The 24512-nt window shown below is 43.7% G+C and overlaps 1 protein-coding gene across 2 annotated transcripts in view; it reads left to right on the top strand.

Moving 5' to 3' along the window:
* Positions 1-4589: 4589 nt before the first annotated feature.
* CMTR1 (cap methyltransferase 1) overlaps positions 4590-24512 on the top strand; it is a 49786-nt gene continuing 29863 nt past the window's right edge. For both annotated transcript variants that reach the window (XR_004645029.1, XM_034764824.1), the window contains exons 1-4: positions 4590-4716; positions 10280-10411; positions 16946-17097; positions 23909-24067. Coding sequence is in view for 1 of the 2 variants with exons in the window: in XM_034764824.1 (XP_034620715.1) it covers positions 10285-10411; positions 16946-17097; positions 23909-24067 (438 nt within the window). In the remaining variant the exon portion in view is untranslated. The remainder of the gene's footprint in view (positions 4717-10279; positions 10412-16945; positions 17098-23908; positions 24068-24512) is intronic.

Genomic DNA, 24512 nt, shown 5'->3' with positions numbered 1-24512 from the left:
TCCACGAAAGCTTATGCTCTAATAAATTTGTTAGTCTCTAAGGTGCCACAAGTACTCCTGTTCTAATCACTAATACTAATTCGTAAGGTGCAAGTAGGTCCATTACTTACCTAAGGATCACCTAGTAAACTAAAGCTCAAGCAACTGATTCCAGAGCCACATTGGATATATTTCCCTTCTCAGCAAGCTGAGGCAGAAGAATGGTTAACTCTAAAGAATAAAGTGATAGCTGTGCTAGGTACAAAGAGCTCAAACAAGGACTATTCGCCTTCCTGAAAAAATATCCACTCTGAAGNGAACAGGTTTCAGAGTAGCAGCTGTGTTAGTCTGTATCCATAAAAAGAACAGGAGTACTTGTGGCACCTTAGAGACTAACAAATTTATTAGAGCCTAAGCTTTCGTGGACTACAGCCCACTTCTTCGGATGCATCCGAAGAAGTGGGCTGTAGTCCACGAAAGCTTAGGCTCTAATAAATTTGTTAGTCTCTAAGGTGCCACAAGTACTCCTGTTCTTTTTATGGATACAGACTAACACAGCTGCTACTCTGAAACCTGTTATTAGTGATTAGAACTGGTTGAAATTTTTTCATCAGTGATTTTTTTCCAACCAAAATAAATGTCCTTTTTGGAAAACCAACATTGTCCCATTTATGTACATCAAGCATTCATCAACATACATTCCATATCTTAACCATATTTTAATTTACTGTCTCCACCACTTTCGGGGTGTGTGCTAATTCATTTGAGACTCCCGGCCCTTTAATCACAGAGGGTGGGGGTCTGTCCTAGGAGCTGTTGAACGAAGTGAAAGTCACTTAACAGCTTATAGTGTTTGTTTACATTGTATCAATTACTGCAAGAACAAAGTCAATTAATTTGTTTGTAAGGTTTACATAGTAATAAAGTATCTTTCACAGGATAGATATAATCAATGGTTTCTACAGACAGTAGCTTACAAGTTTTAACAGAAGACCCAAGAGATTTTTGTACTTGGTGAAACTGTTGGATTTTAAAGTGTGGGGGACAAATTATGAGGGGGTCACGGTCACTTGGGGGAATCACTGTTCGTACCTCCTTTTATATCCCTACATCAGAAGGATCTTGTCTATTTCACTTTTTGCCAGTGAAATTAACAAAAGCTTTCAAGGAAGGCTGCTGAGGCTGAGTGCCCTGACTTGCTGCTTCACGCACACAGGCACCTTCCCCTCATAGCTCTGGGGTGAAGAGGCAGAGAGACCAGCTGCTCAGCTTCCTTATCAGCTCTAGGGCTGGGCTCTCTTTGCCTTTCCAGCCCAGAGCTCTGGGTGAGACTTGAGCGGCTGGGCTCTCTGCCTCCAACCCCACAGCTGAGCTTCAGAGTTCTCTGCCTCTCCAGCTGCTGGGCTGGGGCTCTCATCAATTTCAGAAAGCCAAAAAAGCTAGAAAGCCAAAAAATTCTGTTTTGGTTCTTTGGAAACAGGATTTTTCTGGGAAAACCTAAACCGTTAAATTTTATGGTACATCCTATTTATTTTTCCCCAACAAAAACATGACTTTTCCATTTTCTGGCCATTTCCTGTTAGTTGTATTTATTTAATAGGTCAGATTAAAGTCTTGTCTGTGCTGGACATTCAGGAGCGTTGGCTGATTGGGTTTAAAAGCATATCAGACTAACTCAGTTTAAACCTGGTTTAGGGTGAACATGGACTTGTGGTTAAAGCACAGGACTGGGAGTTGGAAGATTTGGGTTCTATTTCTGACTGTGCCATTGCTGTGTTGTTGGACCTTGTACAAGTCTCTCTCCCGTTTCACTGCCTGTTTTACCCACTTGTATAAAGGAGATAATATATGCATGTCAATCTCACGGGGATGTGAGGTTTAATTATTTGTAAAGCACATTGAGATCCACGTAGCTTTCCGCTGTGGATAAATGCCAGTGTACATTTTGGTGGGGAGGGGAATGCGAGCCTAGCACTTTGTTAAACAGGCAAGTGAAGTACATGCCTAAGTGTTGCAGTGATCCTGCACCTAAGCCAGAGACTGATCAAAAGAATCTGCCACCCTAGACAAAACATCAGTGTGCTGCCCTTCTAGAACAGAGAGAGACTCATAGATTTTAAGGTCAGAAGGGACCATTATGATATTCTAGTCTGACCTCCTGCACAGCGCAGGCCCCAGAATCTCACCCACCCACTCCTGTAACAAACCCCTGACCTACGTCTGAGCTACTGAAGTCCTCAACTTGTGGTTTAAAGACTTCAAGGTGCAGAGAATCCTCCAGCAAGTGACCCGTGCCCCACACTGCAGAGGAAGGTGAAAAAACCCCAGGGCCTCTGCCAATCTGTCCTGGAGGAAAATTCCTTCCCAACCCCAAATATGGCGATCAGCTAAACCCTGAGCATCTGGGCAAGACTCACCAACCAGACACTCAGGAAAGAATTCTCTGTAGTAACTCAGATCCCACCCTGTCTAGTGTCCCATCACAGGCCATTGGGCATATTTACTGCTAATAGTCAAAGATCAATTAATTGCCAAAATTAGGCTATCCCATCATACCATCCCTTTCATAAACTTATCAAGCTTAGTCTTGAAGCCAGATATGTCTTTTGCCTCCACTGCTCCCCTTGGAAGGCTATTCCAGAACTTCACTCCTTCAATGGTTAGAAACCTTCATCTAATTCAGGGGTCAACAACCTTTCAGAAGTGGTGTGCTGAGTCTTCATTTATTCACTTTAATTTAAGGTTTTGCATGCCAGTAATATATGTTAACATTTTTAGAAGGTCTCTTTCTATAAGTCTATAATATATAACTAAACTATTGTTGTATGTAAAGTAAATAAGATTTTTTAAATGTTTAAGGAGCTTCCTTTAAAATTAAATTAAAATGCAGAGCCCCCTGGACCAGTGGCCAGGACCCAGGCAGTGTGAGTGCCACTGAAAATCAGCTCGCGTGCCGCCTTTGGCACATGTGCTATAGGTTGCCTCCCCTGGTCTAATTTCAAGTCTAAACTTCCTGATGGCCAGTTTATATCCATTTGTTCTTGTGTCCACATTGGTACTGAGCTTAAATAATTTGTCTCCCTCCCTGGTATTTATCCCACTGATATAGTTATAGAGAGCAATCATATCTCCCCTCAGCCTTCTTTTGGTTAGGCTAAACAAGCCAAGCTCTTTGAGTCTCCTTTCATAAGACAGGTTTTCCATTCCTCGGATCTTCCTAGTAGCCCTTCTCTGTACCTGTTCCAGTTTGAATTCATCCTTCTTAAACATGGGAGACCAGAACTGCACACAATATTCCAGATGAGGCCTCACCAGTGCCTTGTATAACGGTACTAACACCTCCTTATCTCTACTGGAAATACCTCGCCTGATGCATCCCAAGACCGCATTAGCTTTTTTAACAGCCATATCACATTGGCGGCTCATAGTCATCTTGTGATCAACTAATACTCCGAGGTCCTTCTCCTCATCTGTTACTTCCAAGTGATGCGTCCCCAGTTTATAGCAAAAATTCTTGTGTAGGGGGGTGCTGGGCAGGGGTGGTGGTGTGCAGACTACTGTGCATTTGTGGTGGAGGATCTGTGTCAGGGGCTGCTGGGCATAGCAGTTCTGGGGGATGCTGGGCATAGGGAGTCGTGGGCTGTGTGGCATGGCATGTGCCCATCCCCAAGGGGAAGGGGCACCCTGACAGCACAGGGCGGGGCGGGCCAGGCCAGTGGGTGTCTGGCAACTGCCAATTTGTATACAGTGCCCTTACACTGGGTTGGCCCCAACATGCTATGCCCCATTGCCCCTGGCTGTCTACTTGCTCTGGGGACTGACCTCTCCATGCCATGCTCCTTTGCCCCCACGGGGGCCCACAAATATGTTTGGGGCTGGGCCCACAAAAGGTTAATCTGGCCCTGGCTCAGGGGGGTGTTTTTTCACCCCCGAGTGAGAAAGTTGCAGCGCTGTAAAGAGCCAGTGTAGACAAGCCCTAAACAGAGAAGAAAGACAATTGGGAGAAGTATCCGGGGGTAGCCGTGTTAGTCTGTATCCACAAAAACAACAAGGAGTCTGGTGGCACCTTAAGGACTAACAGATTTATTTGGGCATAAACTTTCGTGGGTAAAAAATCCACTTCTTCAGGTGAGGTGCCACTGGATTCCTTGTTAAAGTGGGAGAAGGGAAAACAGCTAAAAGAAGAGAAACGATTTGCTTAATGGAAACAGCTCCCCCCTCCCAGCAGCAGCAGCAGCAGTGCTGGGCCTAGCTCCCCCGCTCCTGCTCCCCATCCAGTCCTAGGCAGTAGCCCCTGGGGACTTAGGGTTCCTATTTCTATGGCGAGAGACTGCCAGTGCCAGCGCCCACGGCGGCGCGGGAACGGGGAAGGGCGGAAGCCGGGTACTGCAGACCGCGGCTCTGCCCGTCCTGCTCCACCCCCTCCCCGGGGCGGGGCTTGGGCCAAGGATGCCCCGCCCCACCGTGACGGACACAGATTAATTGTCCCGCCCCCTTCTCCCGCCTCCTTATTCTCCTCCCCCCGTCTGCTTTCAACCCGCTCTCGGGTGGCCCCAGCCCTAGCTACTCTCGGCGCAGGCGCGGCAGGCCCACACGTCACTGGCACGCGCCACGAGAGAGGGAGGACCCTGAGCGCGACGGGGAGCTGGAGAAACGAAAGTGAGCGGAGCGGAGTCGGCCTGGTTCTCTCGCCGCTGCCGCCTGCGGGCCATGGTGCCGGCCTGAGACCCCGCCCCAGTGAGTGCCGCCCGTGACCCTCGCCCTGACCTTCGGCCCTGCCGCTCCCCTGCGCCCGCCGCCCGGGGGGGCGTTCCTGCGCCCGCAGGGGAGCTGCAGGGGGTCGGCGTTTGCCCCGGCCCCCAGGGCCTAGCTCTGCGCGGCGGCTGTGCTGAGCCTCTCCCCGTGTGCCGCGCCTCGCCTCCCCCCGTCGCGGGCGCGCCCGTGCTCGCCGCCTGTGTAGCGCTCCCGGGTGTCGGCGGTGGGAAGAGGCTGGAGAAACAAACACCGCTGCGAATGGGACCCGCTCTGCGCTGCCCTCTGGGGACAGCCGGAGGGGGGTGTAAGACGCCGCCCTGAGAGCGGACCGCGGGCCCCCAATGAAGTGGGCCCCTTGGGGCTAATGAATCTGTCTGATGCTGCGGTCTTTTGTGAAGGGCTTTGTACATACATCCTAATTCGGAGTAGGAGACAGTTGCTGTCACGTGTGGGTCTAATTTTGCCATTGGTTACAAACCTGCAGCACCCACTGACTTTGTGGGATGTCGCGAATGTGTATTTCAGGGCAGAATTGTGCTCAGTTCGTTTCTGCTGACGCTATTTTAAGAGTAGTTTCAAGACCCCCCTGGCACCACCTGGGTGGATTTTTAGTCTGGATAGGTCTATGGTGCTGCCAGTCTGTTAGCTTTCAGTTCTTTATTTCCTTGGGTTTTAATCCTGTAGACTACAGACAGAGATTGTTTATTCTTCATGTTAATTATTTAAGTGAGATTCCTTCAGCACTTCACCTACCCCAAAAGAACCTAGTTCTTACACTAAGTGATGTATGTATTTTTATCCCTATGTCCCTTTCCATTCACTGGCATTTTTCCCAGCAAACTCCTCAGGCTTGCTTGAGTTCAGTGGAAGATAGTCGACCATCACTTGTTACTGCTCCCCTGGGTTACGCAGTGGTTGTTTATCTGTCAACAAACTCTTCAGTAACATAAGAATGGCCACACTGGGTTGGACCAAAGGTCTATCTAGCCCAGTATTCTGTCTTTTGACAGTGGCCAATGCCAGGTGCCCCAGAGGCAACGAACAGAACAGGTAATCATCAAGTGATCCATTCCCTGTCGTTCATTCCCAGCTTCTGGCAAAGAGGGGATAGGGATACCATCTCTGCCCATCCTGGCTAATAGCCATTGATGGATGTATCCTCCATGAATTTATCTAGTTGTTTTTTGAACCCTGTTATAGTCTTGGCCTTCACAACATCCTTTGGCAAGGAGTTCCACAGGTTGACTGTGCATTGTGTGAAGAAATACTTCCTTTTGTTTTTAAACCTGCTGCCTATTAATTTCATTTGGTGACTCCTAGTTCTTTTGTTATGAGAAGGAGTAAATAACACTTCCTTATTTACTTTCTGCACACCAGCTGTGATTTTATAGACCTTAATCATATCCCCCCTTAGTAGTCTCTTTTCCAAGCTGTAAAGTCCCAGTCTTATTAATCTCTCCTCATATGGAAAACATTCCATACCCCTAATAATTCTTGTTGCCCTTTTCTGAACCTTTTCCAATTCTAATATATCTTTTTTTTGAGATGGGGCAACCACTTCTGCTTGCAGTATTGAAGATGTGGGCGTACCATGGATTATTATAGCGGCAATATGATATTTTCTGCCTTATTATCTATCCCTTTCTTAATGATGCCCAACATTCTGTTTGCCCTTTTTGACTGGTGCTGCACATTGAGTGGATGTTTTCAGAGAACTATCCACAATGACTCCAAGATCTCTTTCTTGAGTGGTAACAGCTAATTTAGACCCCATCATTTTATATGTATAGTTGAGATTGTTTTCCAATATGCATGACTTTACATTTATCAACATTGAATTTCGTCTGCCATTTTGTTGCCCAGTCACCCAGTTTTGAGAGATCCTTTTGTAGCTCTTCGCATTCTGCTTGGGACTTAACTATCTTGAGTAGTTTTGTATCATCTGCAAATTTTGTCACCTCACTGCGTAACTCTTTTTCCAGATCATTTATGAATGTTGCATAGGACTGGTTCCAGTACAGACCCCTAGGGAACACCACTATTTACCTTACTCCATTCTGAAAACTGATCATTTATTCCTATCCTTTGTTTCCTATCTTTTAACCAGTTAACAATCCATGAGGACCTTCCTTCTTATCACATGACAGCTTACTTTACCTAAAAGCCTTTGGTGAGGGATCTTGTCAAAGGCTTTCTGAAAATCTAGGTACACTATATCCACTGAATCCCCATTGTCCACATGCTTGTTGACCCCCTCAAGAATTCTAGTAGACTGGTGAGGCATGATTTCCCTTTACAAAAAACATGTTGACTTTCCCAACAAATTATGTTCATCTGTGTGTCTGACAATTTTGTTCTTTACTATAGTTTCAACCAATTTGCCTGGTATTGAAGTCAGGTTTACTGGCCTGTAATTGCCAGATCACATCTGGAACCCTTTTAAAAAATTGGTGTCGCATTAGCTATTCTCCAGTCATTTAAATCAGCTTCTGTACCAAATGATGGGTTACAGACTACAGTTAGTAGTTCTGCAATTTCACATTTGAGTTCCTTCAGGACTCTTGGGTGAATACCATGTGGTCATGGTAACTTATTACTGTTTAGTTTATCAATTTGTTCCAAAACTTCCTCTAATAACACCTCAATCTGGGGCAGTTCCTCAGATTTGTCACCTAAAAAGAATGGCTTAGGTTTGGGAATCTCCCTCACATCCTCAGCTATGAAGATCAAAGCAAAGAGTTAATTTAGTTTCTCCACAATACCCTTATCCTTGAGTGCTCCTTTAGCATCTCGATCGTCCAGTAGCCCCACTGGTTGTTTAGCAGGCTTCCTGCTTCTGGTGTACTTACAAATTTTTTTTTTTTTTGCTATTACTTTTTGAGTCTTTGGCTAGCTGTTCTTCAAATTCCTTTTTGGCCTTCCTAATTATATTTTTACACTTCCTATTTTCCTCACTAGTATTTAACTTCTAGTATTTTAAAGGATGCCTTTTTGCCTCTCACTGCTTCTTTTACTTTGTTTAGCCACAGTAGCACTTTTTTGGTTCTCTGACTTTTTTTTTTTTTTTTTTTAATTTGGAGTATACATTTACACTGAACCTCTATTATGGTGTCTTTAAAAAGTTTCCATGCAGCTTGCAGGGATTTCGCTTTTTGCACTGTACCTTTTAATTTCTCTTTAACTAACTTCCTCTTTTTGTGTAGCCCTCCGTTCTGAAATGAAATGCTACAGTGTCGCACTGCTGTAGTGTTTTCCCTGCAACAGGGATGTTTAAATTTAATTATTATGGTCACTATTGCCAGGTGGTCCAGCTATATTCACCTCTTGGACCACAACCTGTGCGTCACTTAGGACTAAATCAGGAAGTGCCTATCCTCTTGTGGGTTCCAGGACTAGCTGCTCCAAGAAGCAGTCATTTAAGATGTCAAGAAACTTTATCTGCATCCCATCCTGAGGTGACATGTACCCAGTCAATATGGAGATAGTTGAAATCCCCCATTATTATTGAGTTTTATTTTAATAGCCTCTTTAAATCTCCCTGAGCATTTCACAATCACTATCACCATACTGGTCAGGTGGTTGGTAATATATTCCTACTGCTATATTCTTATTATTAGAGCATGGAATTACTATCCATAGAGATTCCATGGTACAGTTTAGTTCATTTAAGATTTTTTACTTCATTTGATTCTACGCTTTTTCACATATAGTGCCACTCCCCCACCAGCACGACTTGTTCTGTCCTTCTGATATATTTTGTACCCTGGTATTACTGTGTCCCATTGATTTTCCTCATTCCACCAAGTTTCTATGATGCCTATTATATTAAATGAGAATATTGATATAAGGCACTCTAGTTCACGCATCTTATTACACCTCTACCCCGCTATAACGCAGTTGTGGGGAGCCAAAAATCCCTACTGCGTTATAACTGAAACCCCGTTATATTGGGGTAGGGGCAGCAGGGCTCCAGCAGTGATTTAAAGGGCCTGGGGCTCCCCGCAGCAGCCAGAGCTCTGGACCCTTTAAAGCGCCGCCAGAGTCCCGCTGCTACCGCACTATACGCGGGGTTGTGTTATAGCGGGGTAAAGGTGTATAGAAGCACTTTAAAAACTTGTCACTTTTTAGCTGTCTGCCATTACATGATGTAATTGAATTGGACTTTTTTTTTCATTTGACTGTTTCTCATCAGATCCTACCTGTATTTTATCATCTTCCCTCCTCTTCTCCTTTCTAGGACATGGAGAATCTCCATTAATAGATCCTCCCCTAAGGGATATCTCTGTCCAAACCACGTGCTCCTCCGCACCTGTCGATTTTTTCCCCCCAGCCCTTAGTTTAAAAATTACTCTAGGACCTTTTTAATTTTAAGTGCCAGCAATTTAGTTCCATTTTGGTTTAGGTGGAGCCCATCCTTCCTGTATAGGCTCCCCCTTTCTCAAAAGTTTCCCCATCTCCTAATAAATCTAAACCCCTCCTCCCTCCACCTTCATCTCATCCATACATTGAGACCTTGTAGTTCTGCCAGTCTAACGGCCCTGTGCGTGGAACTGGAAGCATTTCAGAGAATGCTAACATGGAGGTCCTGGACGTCAATCTCTTACCTAGCAGCCTAAATTTGGCCTCCAGGACCTCTCTCCTATCTTTCCATATGTCATTGGTACCTACGTGTACCACAATCATTGGCTCCTCCCTAGCACTACTCTTAAGTCTATCTAGATGACTCGAGATCTGCAACCTTTGCACTAGACAGGCAAGTCACCATGCGGTTCTCCCAGTCATCGCAAACCAAGTTATCTACATTTCTAATGATGAAATCCCCCACAACTATTGCCTGTCTCTAATAACTGGAGTTTCCTCCTCTGGAGAGGTATCCTCAGTGTGAGAGGATACCATGACATCATCTGGAAGGAGGGTCCCAACTAATGTAGTGTAATGGGAAAGACACTTCCGTATGCATCCTTATTTACAGCTTTGCTATAAAAAGGGTAGGGAAAACTAACTTTAAAAAAAAAAATCCTGCAAACACTGATCAGGTTTCAGAATGTTCTGTCTCCTTCAGAAGAAGGTGGCTCCTTTATGCAGCTTTTCAGAGGAAACTGAAAACACCCACTGAACTGATCTTGTATTCCCTCAATTATTTACTGCAAGTGCAGTATGAATCTCGAACATGTACTGTTAAAAAGCCCTTTTGGAGCCAAATCAAATGTCTGAGTTCCCAAGTGTGGGGAGACCTCTCATCAGTTACTCTCTCGTCTCCTGGTTGGTGAGTTTCACATATAGTTGTTGACCTATTTAATCCACAGTAGGGAAAGCTGCTGGGTGTCCTGGTTCCGTGTTTTTGGACTAACAGGTTTGGATGGCTTCCAGGGAAAAGCAACCACTTTTATCTGTGACCGGTTTTGGAGGCAAAGCATACTGCCCAAATAGCATGAAAAATCGTGTACTCTGCTGGGCTGCAGCAACAACAGAGACCTTGCCCCAGCATCAAGGTGTAGGAGGAAGTGAACTTGCTGGATGCTTACTCTTTGATCTCCTCTTGCAGTAAAAATGAAGAGACGAGCAGAGCCTGAATTTAACAGCAACCAGAAGCAGAAAAAGAGAGCGGAAGATCTGGGACTGAACCTCAGTTCCACTTCCGATGACGAACCTCCATGTAGTAATCATGCAATTCAAGGTAAGATTAGTAGTAGTAGGGGCATCAGAGTTGTAAGGAAATGACGGTAGGAAAGGCTGCTTTTCTCTTCAGGGATTTAATTAATCAGCTGGATTGGCTGCAGGTATTCTGGATCCCAGTTCAGTGCCTTAACCCTCTCTAGAAGGAAGGACTACATAGTTTCTGTCCCCGAACTGGGTGGGGAGAGGGGGAGACACACATTTTTTTTTCTCCTTCATAATCTTATCTGGACACTCTTTACTGCCATCTGAAAGAACAATGAATCATATAACCTTTGTTTGCTTTGTCCCTTGTATCTACTTTTTTTTTCTTTTGTACATTAGAAATATTGAGAATGTCATGGATGGGCTTACCTGGAGGGCCTTCTGAATTTCTCAAAAGATGCATATTGTGAGCTCATGCACCTTAATTGAAGGGGCAGTGCGCTGAATCCAAATGCATCCATTCTCTGTAGCGTTAATTAGTCACTGAATTTGAATAACATGAACAGAGTTTTTAAAAGCGGTTACATTTCCCTTCTCTCCACTGCTGTTACTTTCGTTCTCTTGGCTCTTCTGATGACCTCTTGTTTCACTTGTTCTTCAGTCACTACCTGGATTTCTAACATTAAAAAACAGGCCTGAAATATCTGAACACCCTGCCCCCCTCACCACCTCCACATTTATCTGTCCATTAGGAAGAAGCAGAAAAGGTATAGGGGTCACATTCCAGCTCTTGGGAAGCTGCTAGTATAGCCTTCAGTTTGGCACACCTCGGGCATCTGTGTGTGCCCACAGTAGGCTCTGCCACATTGGTTGCAGATGACTGCGATTGAATTTAGTGTGAACGCTTACTGTTTTACATTGATATGTTTATCTTGTATTTGACCACTGGATTAACTCCTTCTCCCAAACCAATGTATTTGCTTTAAAACCCAGCCTTCATGTTGGTCAAATGCTTTCTTAAAAATTGCTATTAAAGCTGGTTTAATAATTCACCATTTGGCTATAACTCAGATGAAATTTAGTAACTTATTAATTGGTACCCGGATAGCATTAACCACAGTGGTGCCCAGCAGTTCTGCTTACACTGAATGGCTGATCACAAAGTTGTGCAAAAGTGTTAAATGAGTGACTTCTATTGGCTGAGATGGGAGTTGTGGCTGATGTCTTCTCTACTTTGAAAACATTGGGCCTCAGGCAGTATTCCAGCTCAATATGGGAGAAGAAGGCAGCTTTGTGCCCTGCAGTGCAGAAACCTTCCTAGCTGCCAATGGCTGTAGGCGTGGTAGCTACTAGACTGCCAGCCTGGCTTATAAATGCCACTTGTGAGGGTCTCTTTAACTGGGATGTGGCAGTGGTGACACTTGCCACACAGTCTCTGGTCTCTAGTCTTGCTCAATGTTCCCAGCCAATGAAGAGAGTTATTGAGTGGTCACTAAAAATATTCTACAAAACCCTGACAACCTGATGTCTCTGAAAGAGCTGTTTCTCCTCACTGGGAAGGGAGTGTTGGTGCCAAGGATCCTTGGGGCCAGGGTGGATTAAGCCACAATTTAAATAATCAGTTTTAATCAACTTTTCCATTTGTACTTCAGTTACCTTTCTAAAGAAAGGTGCATTCTTACGTGTTGATATAGCCAATAAAACATGTTGATTTATAACTACATAGAGCCTTTATGCTAGATTTGGTACATATACCTCTATCCCAGTATAACGCTGTCCTCGGGAGCCAAAAAATCTTACTGCATTATAGGTGAAACCGCGTTATATCGAACTTGCTTTGATCCGCCTGAGTGCGCAACTCCCCCCACCTCCCCGAGCGCTTCTTTACCGCGTTATAGCCAAATTCATGTTATATCGGGTTGTGTTATATTGGGGTAGAGGTGTATTTTTTTCTACGTAGGAGGGTACAATATAACTATATACATTTATTTAAGCAATTATATAGCTTAATATTTTTAGATTCTTAACTGTATATTGTTAGTATGTTCAGAAAATTGTGAGTGATATTGCTTATTTACGACTTAGTTTTGCTCATGGTTTGTGCCAAGCTGCAAAATAAATATATGTGAATGACAAAGTAGATCATGCTAGTGAGGGAGTAGCACTAAATGTGAAAGAAAGCATAGTCAAATATAGTAAATATCTTTAATGACTCAAACTGTACCATAGAATCTCTATGGATGAAAATTCCAGACTTGAATAATAGCAGTAGGAATATACTACCGACAAGCTGACCAGAATGGTGACTGACTATGAAATGCACAGGGAGGTCAGAGAGGCTATAGAAAGAGAAAACCCACTAATAATGGGAGATTTCAGCTATTCTCTCCCCCCCCCCCCCCCCCATATTGACTGGGTATGTCACCTCAAGATGAGATGCAGAGCTAAAGTATCTAGGCACTGTTAATATCTGCTTCTTGGAGCAGCTGTTCCTGGAACCCACAAGGGGAGAGGCAAGCTCCTGAAAGGAGCAGAGGATCTGGTACAAAGGTGAATATAACTGCATAGTGACCATAATGTAATCAGTATCTCCCCCACCCCCCCACAAGGATGTTAAATTTAAAGAAAGCCGCCACGGTGGCATTTAACTTCAAAAAGGGAAACTACACAAAAATTAGGAGTCTAGTTAAATAGAAATTAAAAGGAACAGTCAGAGTGAAATGCCTGCCAGGTGCATGGAAACTATTTAAAAACACTAAAAATTAGTTTAAGCCTCTATTAATACCCCAAATAAAAACAAACAAACACAAAAAAACAGTAAGAGGACCAAAAAAAGTCACCATGGCTAACCAGAGTAAAAGAGGCAGTTAGAAAGTAAAAGACATCCTTTAAAAATTGGAAGTCAGTCCTACTGAGGAAAATAGAAAGGAGCACAAATTCTAGCAAGGCAAGTGTAAAAGTATTCTGAGACAGGCCAAAAAAGAATTTGAAGACCAACTAGCAAAAGACACTCAACAGCAAATTTTTTTTTTTTTTTTAAGTACATCAGAAGCAGGATGCCTGCCAAATAACCAGTGAGCCAATGGATGATTGAGGTGCGGAGAAACTAAATGCCTCAGTCTTCACTGCAGAGGATGTGAGGGAGATTTCCACACCTGAGCCATTCTTTTTAGATGACAAATCAGAGGAACTGCCCCAGATTGAGGTGTCGATAGAGGAGGTTTTGGAACAAATGTATAAATTAAAGAATAATAGGTCACCAGGACCAGATGCTATTCACCCAAGAGTTCTGAAGGAGCTCAAATATGAAATTGCAGAACTCCGAATTGTGGTATGTAACCTATTGCATAAATCAACCCCTGTAGCAGATGACTGGAGGATAACTAATGTAATGCTGATTTTTGAAAAAGGCACCAGAGGTGATCGTGGCAATTACAGGCTGGTAAGCATAACTTCAGTACCAGGAAAACTGGTTGAAACTATAGTAAAGAACAGAATGATCAGAGAGACAGATGAACACTATATATTGGAGAAGTCAACACAGCTTTTGAAAAAGGAAATCATGCCTCCCCAATTTATTGGAATTCTTTGAGGGTGTGAACAAGCTTGTAGACGAGGGTTATCCGTTAGCTATAGTGTACTTGGACTTCCAGAAAGCCTTTAACAAGGTCCCACACCTAAGGGGTCTTAAGCAAAGTAAGCAGTCATGGGATAATGGTCAGTCCTCATAGTGGAGTGAGGTAAATAGGGTACCCCAAGGATCTGGAAATCCTGTGGAAAAGAGGATAAACAGTGAAATGACAAATTTGCAGATGATACAAAATTACTCAAGACAGTTAAGTCCAAAGCTAACTGTGAAGAGTTAGAAAGGGATCTCTCAAAACTGGGTGACTGGGCAGCAAAAGAGCAGATGAAATTCATTGTTGAGAAGTGCAAAGTAATGCATATTGGAAAATGTAGACTCCATCATTTTGTATGTGTATTTGAGATTAACGTAGCTGTTACCACTCTAGAAAGAGATCTTGTCATCCTGGATAATTCTCTGAAAATATCCACTTGGTGTGCAGCGGCTGTCAAAAAAAGCTAACTGTGTTAGGAACTATTAGGAAAGGGATGGATAATAAACTATAAAAAAAAAAAATCATAACTCCCCTATACAAATCCATGTTACGCCTGCATGTGGTTCTGGTCATCCCATCTCAAAATAGATACATTAGAATTGGAAAAGGTACAGAGAAGGGCAACAAAAATGATTAGGGGTATGGAACAGTTTCCATATGAGGAGAGATTAAAAAGACTGGGTCTGTTCAGCTTGGAAAAGAGATGAGACTAACAGGGTGTGTGATAGAGGTCTATAAATCATGACTGGTGTGAAGAAAGTGAATAAGGAAGTGTTGTTTACTCCTTCATCTAACACAGGAACAGGAGTCACCCAATGAAATTAATAGGCAGCAGGTTTAAAACCAACGTAAGGCAATACTTCTTCACCCAATGCACAATCAACCTGTGGAACTCGTTGCCAGGGAATGTTGTGAAGACCAAAAGTATAAGTGGATTAAAAAAAGAATTAGATAAATTCATGGAGGATAGATCCATCAATGGCTATTAGCCAAGATGGTCGGGGATGTAAACCCATGCTCTGGGTGTCCCTAAACCCCTGACTACCAAAAGCTGGGACAGGACAATAAGGGATGAATCATTCAATAAGTGCCCTCCTCTATCTGTCTGTCTTCTCTTTGAAGCATCTGGCACTGTTCACTGTCAGAAGACAAGGTACTGGGCTGGATGGACCATTGGTCTGACCCAGTATGGCCGTTCTTATGCATTAGGATGGTAACTGGTATTTATTTACGTGCACAAAACAGCATATAACATTTATTTTTATTAAACACAAATGTTTTGGCTACATAAACTTCTCTTATCAAAACATGTTTCACATTTATAACTAAATCATTTATTAAACAGAGATTAACTGTAGTCATTGAATTAAACTGATTATTTCAGGTCAGCCTGGGGAAATTTTCCAAATATACGTAAGTGAAAGTGACTAGCGCTTAAGTGCCTACTCACCTTAGTTACTTGGACTGACCTATTGTGCCATATTTATAAAGCTTGAACTCAAAAGTTAGATGTTTTTCCCCTGATTCTTTCTTTAGAAAAGCAGCCTTTAACTCAAAGTTTTTGATAGAAGCTCATGGATGCAGCATATTTTTTTTATTCAGATATTTTAAGATGATATAAGTTTAGGCCTTAATATATTTTGTATTAAATTCAGATTTAAAAAACGGGGGATACTGATGGGTGTCAGCATTTGGAGCAGGAGGCCCAAACAGAGGGTTACATTTTTGGGGTTCCCACAGAGCCCTCTGGTGGCGTGATATCAGTTGGATGATGCCCGACAGAACCCTGTGGGAGGAAGGTAGTTGGGAAGCTTGCTACCACTGGTGGTCCGGCCGGCCGGGGCCTTCTTGCTCCTTAGCCCACTGCTCCCTGTTTTGGGGTGAGATGGGGTCTTTGGAGGTTTGCACTGGTGTAGCTCCATCAGTCTAATTACACCAGCGTAAAGTCCTTAATGCTGACTGGGCCAGAGAGATTTTGTGAGCAGGTATATGAGAAAGGGCTGGAGCCCTTTACACGGACCTACACCCAGCAAGCGGGTAGAGTTTGGTTTCCAGTGTAACAGGTTTCATGTAAAAAGCTTTATTTTGTTCTTGTTTTTTTTATTATTGATAAATCCTGGTATCTGCCTTCCTGGAATCCAGAGTGCTGGGATGGTATTTCACTCTAGGTCTCCAGCATGCCTCACTGAGCCACTTGGTGAAAGTCGAGTAGCTACTCTTACGGGGGAAAAGGCAGAGGCTGTGCATCTGCTCCAGGAGGGAGCTTTGTGCACCATCTCTCCCCCATAATCTCATTCAGTAACAGTCCCACTGCCCTGGTAACACTACCTCCAAGGGGTTAGGCAGCTGCCCACTCCTTGTTGTCATGGAAGATTCTGCCATATGGGGTCTCCCCAGTATCGCTGAAATTCAGACCACATTCTGACAGCATTTCAGTGTACTGCTAAATTATAGGGAGAAGATGGCCTATATACAAGGCTACAGTACATCTAAACTTACATTGCAAGGTAAAGAATTAGGTCCTACCTATATGCAGTAAGATAAGGATAATTAAATATCATGGTTCAGGGCATAAGTGGATTATCATTGTGGTCAAGAATAACCCCCACCTTCCCTATTGGTAGTATCTGGTACGGTAAATCCACAGATCTAAAACATTTTATACTAATCAGAAAAGAATGTGAGTTGGTGTTTCTCACAAATGTAAATATCTGCTTGTTCTCAAGGGAGAAGTCAAGTGGCAGCCCCTGAGGTGAGGGGGAGTTGGCTTTCAGCTTCTTTATGGTGAAATGAAGTAGCAAGACAGCTGGTATTTTGTCTTCAGTCGTATCTGAAGTCTGCATCTCCCCACAGCCAGTCTGAGCTATTGAAGCAGACTCTCCACTATCCCCTAGCCTGCTGGGATGTGAATTTGGAATCCCAGGATATAGCTTCCCCTCTGATTAGTGAAACAAACGCTTGTTAATTTCTCCCCTCTGTTTCATTTTCAGAGTCTTCCAGTAGCGGCAGTGGGTCTGACAGTGAGAGCGATGAGAGGCGACCGGTCTTCGGCTCTGGCAGCAATGAGTTCAAAGCAGACTCTCTTGTGGAGGGCACCTCCTCCCGCTACTCCATGTATAACAGCGTCTCCCAAAAGCTCATGGTAGGTCAAGGTCACTTTTGAGCATGCTGCTAAAACCAGATGAGCAGCTGAGAGCAAAATTGAGTCCGTTCTGCTGAGAGAGATGCCCCTGGCATTCACGATTGTACCTTTCAAGTCCAGGATTTATGCAGAGAGCTGTTCTGTCTGCACCAATCACAGCCAGTGATGACTGTGACCCTGGGCAGATCAGATGCTAATTACAAGGCTAGAACCATGGTGAATTTAATCTTTCTTAGTAGCAAGGGAGACCTCAGTCCCACTAACTACATGTTCCATTCAAATCCAAGTCAGCCTTGCCGTACACTCATTCTGTACAGAAACTTATTCCTGGTAGCCCCAGGCAGCAGAATTTCAAATTGGTTTGTGGCTCAGCAAATCTTTGAAATAGATTTAAATGTAAATGCATCTGTGAGTTTGAGGTGCTGGAGTCTGGCATCGTTTGTAAAACTCGATGAAGATCTGTTTTATATCACCGTTTCCAAATAAGGAATTTTGCAAACCAAATAAGGGATTTTGCAAATTAAGTCCACTTTGGCCACCAACAGTGGCAAATCCAATGTCTGGCTTTCTGAGTATACTTCACTAACTAGCCCTGTATGTGTTGGAGAAAAGACCGCTAACTCGATCTTCTAGGGTGTAGCATTTCTCAATGAAGTGCTCATGCCATACAATATTAACCACTTATCTTGAGGCTGCGCTGCACTTCTCGAGCCTTGTCCCCCAGATGGCTGCCTAACTTGCATCATGTAGGCAACTATTGGAGATACATGTTTCTTCCAGCCTTTGCTGCTCTGTAGCATTGTGACAGGGTGGTCTGAGGGCCTGGAACTTGGAACAAAGCCCAAAAGACCCTGTGGGAAGACCTTTTGGTCAGCTACTGACTGCCCAGGAAAGAAAGATGGTCAGAGGAAGAGCTAGCTGGAGCCCCTGGAGCAGCAACTGGAGGTAGGGCCTGACCCCAGGCATGGACCAGAGTCTGGATGGCAGGGCCCCAAGTGGAGGATGGGTGGTCTTTGAAGTCCCCAGTTGCAGACATGAAATCATCGAAAGAACTGCAAGGGGACTCACCCGAAGAGACGGGGATATTAAAATGGTTAGCTGTCTAGCAGATGGAGACTGAACAGTGACTAACAGCAGAGTTCAGAAAACGCCAAGAAGAGCAACACAAATAGGAGGATCAGCAGTGGGCTGAGATGACCCGCCTGACCCCAGGATGGGGGAATCCAGAAATGAGACCATTAATACCAGAGATAGAAGATGATATGGAGGCATGTCTCTTGACATTCAAAAGGGTAACTGGGACCTGCAGAGGGCCACAAGATCCTCTAGCTTACCCCATATCTCACTGGAAAGGCTCAACAAGCCTAGTGGACTGGAGAGCCAAGAAGCCTAGGACTACAGAAGGGTTACAGAAACCCTGTTGAGATGGTATAATCCAAAGCTCTAGTAACAGAGGTCCTAGTCCTTCTGATATAGAAATTCTGAAGACCCTCGAAGCTAGTAACCATTTGAAGGAATTTATTTCAAAAATGGATTAAATCCAGAAACGTTGCACTATGGCTCAAATGACTGAGATACTTGTCCTGGAACAGTTTCTATCCAACCTGTTAGGTGATTTTCAGAGCTGGGTGGAGGAGCATAGACCAGAGACCCTGGGGAACTCTGTCTCCTAATATCAGGATTTTGTCTCTGCAAGGCAGAAGCAGGAACAATGTTGAATCTGGTTAAGAACAAATCCCATCATTACTTGTGAGGTGAACATTGTGGGATGGGAGACCCAAAAAGAACATTGCTACTGCTATGACAAACTGTGGCACCTGAGGAGGTTTTTTTTTCTAGGGCTAAGACCTGCTCCTGGGGAAAAATTGTTAACTTTTCCATGGTGGGTGGGGGAGACCTTCACTTGGAAACCACCAGCCCCTGGTTCAAGAACATGTGTTGAAACATACACAGCCAATAAACTCAATAACAGTTAAGTGTGTCTATGGAGATACTAAAGCATGTTCCCTGGCAGCAGTTAAGCTCCAAGTAGATGGACAAGATACAATATTCCTATGAGAACAGGCATGGCTGAAAAATTTCCTTTCCCAGTAGTATCGGGGAAAGATCTTCCTCATTTCACTAACTTTAATAAAGGAGGCTGATCTTATGACTGTTACCACATGAAGTCAGACTCAGTTTGGAAAACGTTTTAAGGAAGAAGAGGACGAGGATCTTTTTTCAGATACTTTTGAAGGAGAGGGGAAAGACTCACCCTACCATGGGAGAAAGGAAGAGGGCTAAGGGCTGCAAGTATCCATATTGACAATATGGAAAAAAAATATGGATGTTGCTAAATATCAGCAAGATATGCCCTCAAACCTTTCTATAAAGGACTAGGTGAGAAGAATGTTGGTCAAACTAAAATCCCTTACAGTATAGTGCAGAATAGTATATTGTATGGATAGGTGAGCATCCTAAAACTGAAAAGTGGGTGAAACAGCTGGTAGTTGCCAAGGTTTTAGGCAGGGGCTTGTAAAGATGGCTCATCAAGTTCCTTAAGTGGGGATAGTGGGAGGGACAAGATATTAGCCTCAATTTTACAAAGATTTTTCTGGCCCAGTGTTCCTGAAGAAGTAGCTGAATGGTGTCAGTTCTGCCCTGAATGTCAGATGGTGGCACCAGAAACAATTTAAAGACATCTATTGATTGAGTTCTACCGTACACATATAATTTGAAAGGATTGTAATGGATATTGTGGACCCATTAGAATGGCGTATCCAGGGGAACAGATACATTTTAGTTATTTGACAATATAACCCGATATCCTGAGGCGTTTCATTTACACAGTGCTACTGCCAAGAGAATTGCAGAGGAGCTGGTGACCATGTTTACTAGGGTGGTGTGACAGTTTCTTGGGGTGCCCAGGACTGAGTCTTGCTGGTGCTAACCTGGGTGTCCTGATCCACCAGTCTTAGCCACCGAAACAGATTCCTCAGAGTCTTGCAAGCCCTCACTTCCCCTTGCAGGTTAGCAATAGGTGCATTCCAATCCCTGAGTCCCTCTGAAAGCATCCCCCTGTAGTATCCAGTCCTTAACCATTGGACGCTCACAGAAATTGCCAAGTAAGTTGTTCCTAAAAGTGATGGTGTACACACACTGCTTGACTAGTAAAACTCACAATCAGGTCCTTTATAACATCACAGCACTGAAATAAATTTATTGTGAATCAATCATAAGTTTGTGATCAAAGGTTAAGTTTTGAAAGATAGTGAGTGAAGATAAGTGGAAACAGGATTATACATATAACATAAAATGCAATACTACATCTATACTTATTAATGGTTAGCTTTCCTATTTAATAAAATTTCCTATTAAATAAAGTAGATTCCTATTTAATGAAGATTTTTCTCCCAAGGATTAGTCTTTCACAGTGCTGCTGGTTTTCAGTCAAAACCAGGATCCAAGTTTTCATGAATACCCTGTCCCCTTCAAGTGATTTCCTCAATAAATGGACACCCCAAACGGCTTTCTTTTCCCCAGGTAGAGGCCCGTAAGCATTTGAAATGCCCTGTTGTTTGGTCTCTGGTGTGCTGACCCCATGTCAACTTCGCATCCTCATGTTAACTTGACATGCAAATGTAGCTCCCACTGTGTTTGGCTTATAATGTTTAATTCACATCAGAGGACAGGAATAGGTGAATAGATATGCTTTGCTTGGTAGAAAATCTGTTGGTCAACTCTGCCTTGTTACATAGTTTAAAACATCTTTTCAGTAGGTGCACATAAGTCTTTAAATATCATCTGGATATGCATCTCACGGTGATATTAATGACCGGTGTGACACCAGCTTTTGTTTGATATTGGTCAAGGCACAGCTCTTTCCTGGTATTTATCCATAATTGGTATTAGGTATAGTGAGTTTCAGGTCTGTTAGGAATTGCTGATACTAAGGCTATGTCTACACTAGAGATCTTATGGGAGCACAGCTGTACAGCAGCAGAAACGCCACTGTAAGGTCTCCTGTGTAGTCACTCAATGCCAACGGAAGAGAGCTCTCCTGTTGGCATAATTAAACCACCCTCAGCAAACGGTGGTAGATGCTCTCCTGCTGACAGAGTGCTGGCCATACTAGTGCTTCTGTTGGTGTAACTTATGTCACTCGGTGTTTTTTTTCCCCGTACCTCTCAGCAACATAAGTTTTACTGACAAAAGAGCTAGTGTAGACATAGCCTAAATAGTGAACCCTTTGCCAGTTGCCAGTGAGTGGTTCTTAGGGTCACCGATGGGAATCCCAAGAGAGATCCAGATGGATCAGAGAGCTAGTTTCCAGGCATCCCTGATAAGAATTATACCAACTCTTGAGCATTAAACCCATCCAAATGACCCCTTATTATTCCCAGATGGATAGCCTAGTGGAAAGGATTATTCAATCCCTTAGAAACATGTTGAAAAGATACACAGTCAGAACCTAGACAGTGGGATACAGTGTTTCTTTATCTCTTATTTTCATATTGAGAAGTCCCACAAGCTTAGTTCGATTTGTTGTACGGCCACCAGACCTCGTGGTCCATTAGACCTGATCGAAGAAAGTTGGGAGAGACAAATGGTTGGTTCCTCCAGTGTTGTTACTTATGTTATAAAAATGCAAAACATACTTGCAGAACACTTTCACTAGCTAAAGAACATTTAGAGAATGCCCAAGCTAGGCCCTGGAACAACAGCATAGGGTGGGGAGTAAAGTTCTGTTGTTACCGAAAGTAAGCAGTTAGCTAAATGGCAAGGCCCGTTTATAATATTAAGACAAAACCGGTTGATTATGACATCAAACTCGCAGAAAAGAGAGACATTTGTTAAATGTGTTAAACTGAATTTAAAGAAAAACTAAGAATTTAACATCAGTTATCCTCCCTGAATTACATAATGTAATTATGACAGATTAAAAAAGACAGGAGACTTTCCCATGAAGCAATGGATTAATTGCTGAACATGCAGATTAGAACTGGTGTATCAATAAATTCCAGCACATAGTTTCTGCTGTGTCAGGAAAAAATGATGTGATTCAGTATGTAATTGGCAGGGAAGGGCATGCTCCTCTCCCCAGAAGATCATGTCAGATTCCAGAACATCTTGAAACTTAAAGTGGCGGAGGAAATAAAGCAAATGTTAGCTCTGTGAATAATTGAGCCATCAAGCAGCCCTGGGTGCTGTCCAGTAGTGATAGGTAAAAAAACAACCAATCAACCTGGGGAAAGCGACTTCTGTATAGATTTCAGAAAACTGAATGCCATTTCAAAATTTGATAATTCCCCTATGCCCTGAATAGAGGATTTGTTGGATTTATTAGTCCGTGCTAAATACAGTACCTTGGATTTAGCCTCAGGTTATTGACAAGTTGCCCTGGAGAAGGAGTCCAAGTGTAAAACTGCCTTTACCTTGTCTCAGGGACTATATCAGTTTAAGATAATGTGCTTAGAGTAGACAGACAGCAGGGTGAGAGCCTTTCTCTGGGCATCCAGTTCTGTTTAGTCCTTTATCTTTAGGCTAGTAAGTGCTATGTTAATACAAATAATAAATATGTGACCCTCATCACCATAGTATCTGAGCACCACAATCATTAAAGGATTTTATCCTCCCAACACCCTTGAGGTAGGGAAGTGCTGTTTCCATTTTACATGTGGGAAACTGAGGCCATGTGACTTACCAAAGGTGTCATAGGAAGTCTGTGGCTGAGCCAGGAATCAAATCCAACTCTCCTGCATTCCAGTCCAGTGCTGTAACTGCTAACTGTCCTTTCTGATACCCTGAGAGTCTCTCACGGAGCTAGCACAGATACGGGCATTTGGGAAGATTAATTTTTTACACTGTTGGGAATAAAGATTTGATGGTGTCTGTCAAAGTGTTTGCCAAAGCGAGAGTAACAATTTTGTACTAGCAGGAAACCAAAAACCCTTCGGTACTAAATCTTTGTTCAGAATTCAATGGCCGTAGACGTCAATATGTAACTGATTCAGTAGTTGTCAGATTTGACCAGTGTGTTTCTTAGGAATTCATTGCCAGATAGAATAGACAGTAGAATGGCTGCCCGTGGAGATACATGCTGCCCATTTGATGTGTTTAACTTCCCCTCTCGGAAAGGCTGGTAGTTAACAATGGAAATTACTTTTGCTGGTTTTTAGATGGAGGGAGAAATAGACAATTTAGTGATTAAAACTGACTCCTCCTAAGCCCATGTTTTAAGTGTGTGTGCGTGCCCCCTCTACTGAATAGAACGAAACCTGACCATGTAGGTTCTTTTCATGGTCTAGTGGCTGAGACCTACAAAGAGAAAAGCCTTAAGAAGTGCAAGTTAATGACAATTCTTCTCTTAGGCTAAGTCAGAAAAACTGTGCTTAAGGGGGAGAGAGTCCTGCATTGCTCCAGGTTCTTACCAGTGGCAGTTGTGGGCATCTGTTTGCAGCCGGATTCATCCCATTGTGAAACTTTCTGCACCAGCATTTTGCAGAGCTTGTACTGTCCACGCTGTGTGGTGACAAATGGCTGCTGGCCTCCCCACTGCTTTTTTATTGAAGCAGGTTGTTCTTGCAAAGCTGAACATTTTCTAATGTTGTCTTTACAAATTTAATTCTCTAGATCAAGTTCCCACTTCATCATGGGAATGAGCCGGAAGGAGAATACTGAAAGCCTCAATTGAGATTCATTAAGCACACGCCATACTTTTTAATCACAGCAGTGCAACTTGGTATCATTTATCCTGCTGCCCACAGCTCACAGGAGTGCATACATTTGTGTCCAGATGCTTCCAATGTGCTCCATTTGCTTTGTCTTCCAGGCCAAGATGGGCTTCCGGGAAGGAGAAGGTCTGGGGAAATACAACCAGGGAAGGAAGGATATCGTTGAAGCCTCCAATCAGAAGGGAAGAAGAGGCTTGGGACTGACCCTGAAAGGGTTCGATGGGGATCTGAACGTTGACTGGCGGGACGAGCCAGAGGTACCTACTCCCCGTGTCACATCCCTTTTCTGCTCTGCTTTGTTATAGGCTGGGTTCTTGTACCTTTTGGTCAGATAGATCAGAAGTTCTCAACAAGGAGTCCGGGGCCATTGGCGGGATGCAAGCAGATTTCAGGGGGTCTGTCAAGCAGGGCTGGCATTGGCTTCACTGGGGCCCAGGGCGAAAAGTTGAAGCCCTGCCGTGTGGGGCAGAAGCCCAGGGCCTCAAGCCCTGCCAGCTGGGGCTGAACCCGAAGCCTGAGCAACTTAGCTTTGCAGGGTCACCTGTGGTGGGGCCCCGGGCAATTTTCCTGCTCACTACCCCCTAACGCCGGCCCTGGTTTTTGCAGAAAAACTTCTTGCTCCTGGGGGAATCCTGCACCATTGTGAAGGTGCAGAATCCATACTGTCCACAGATTTCTTTGCTCCCCCGCAGAAAAATGGTG

Source organism: Trachemys scripta, chromosome 3, assembly GCF_013100865.1.
Source record: "Trachemys scripta elegans isolate TJP31775 chromosome 3, CAS_Tse_1.0, whole genome shotgun sequence".
NCBI lineage: Eukaryota > Metazoa > Chordata > Testudines > Emydidae > Trachemys > Trachemys scripta.
This window is presented reverse-complemented; position numbering and strand designations above follow the sequence as displayed.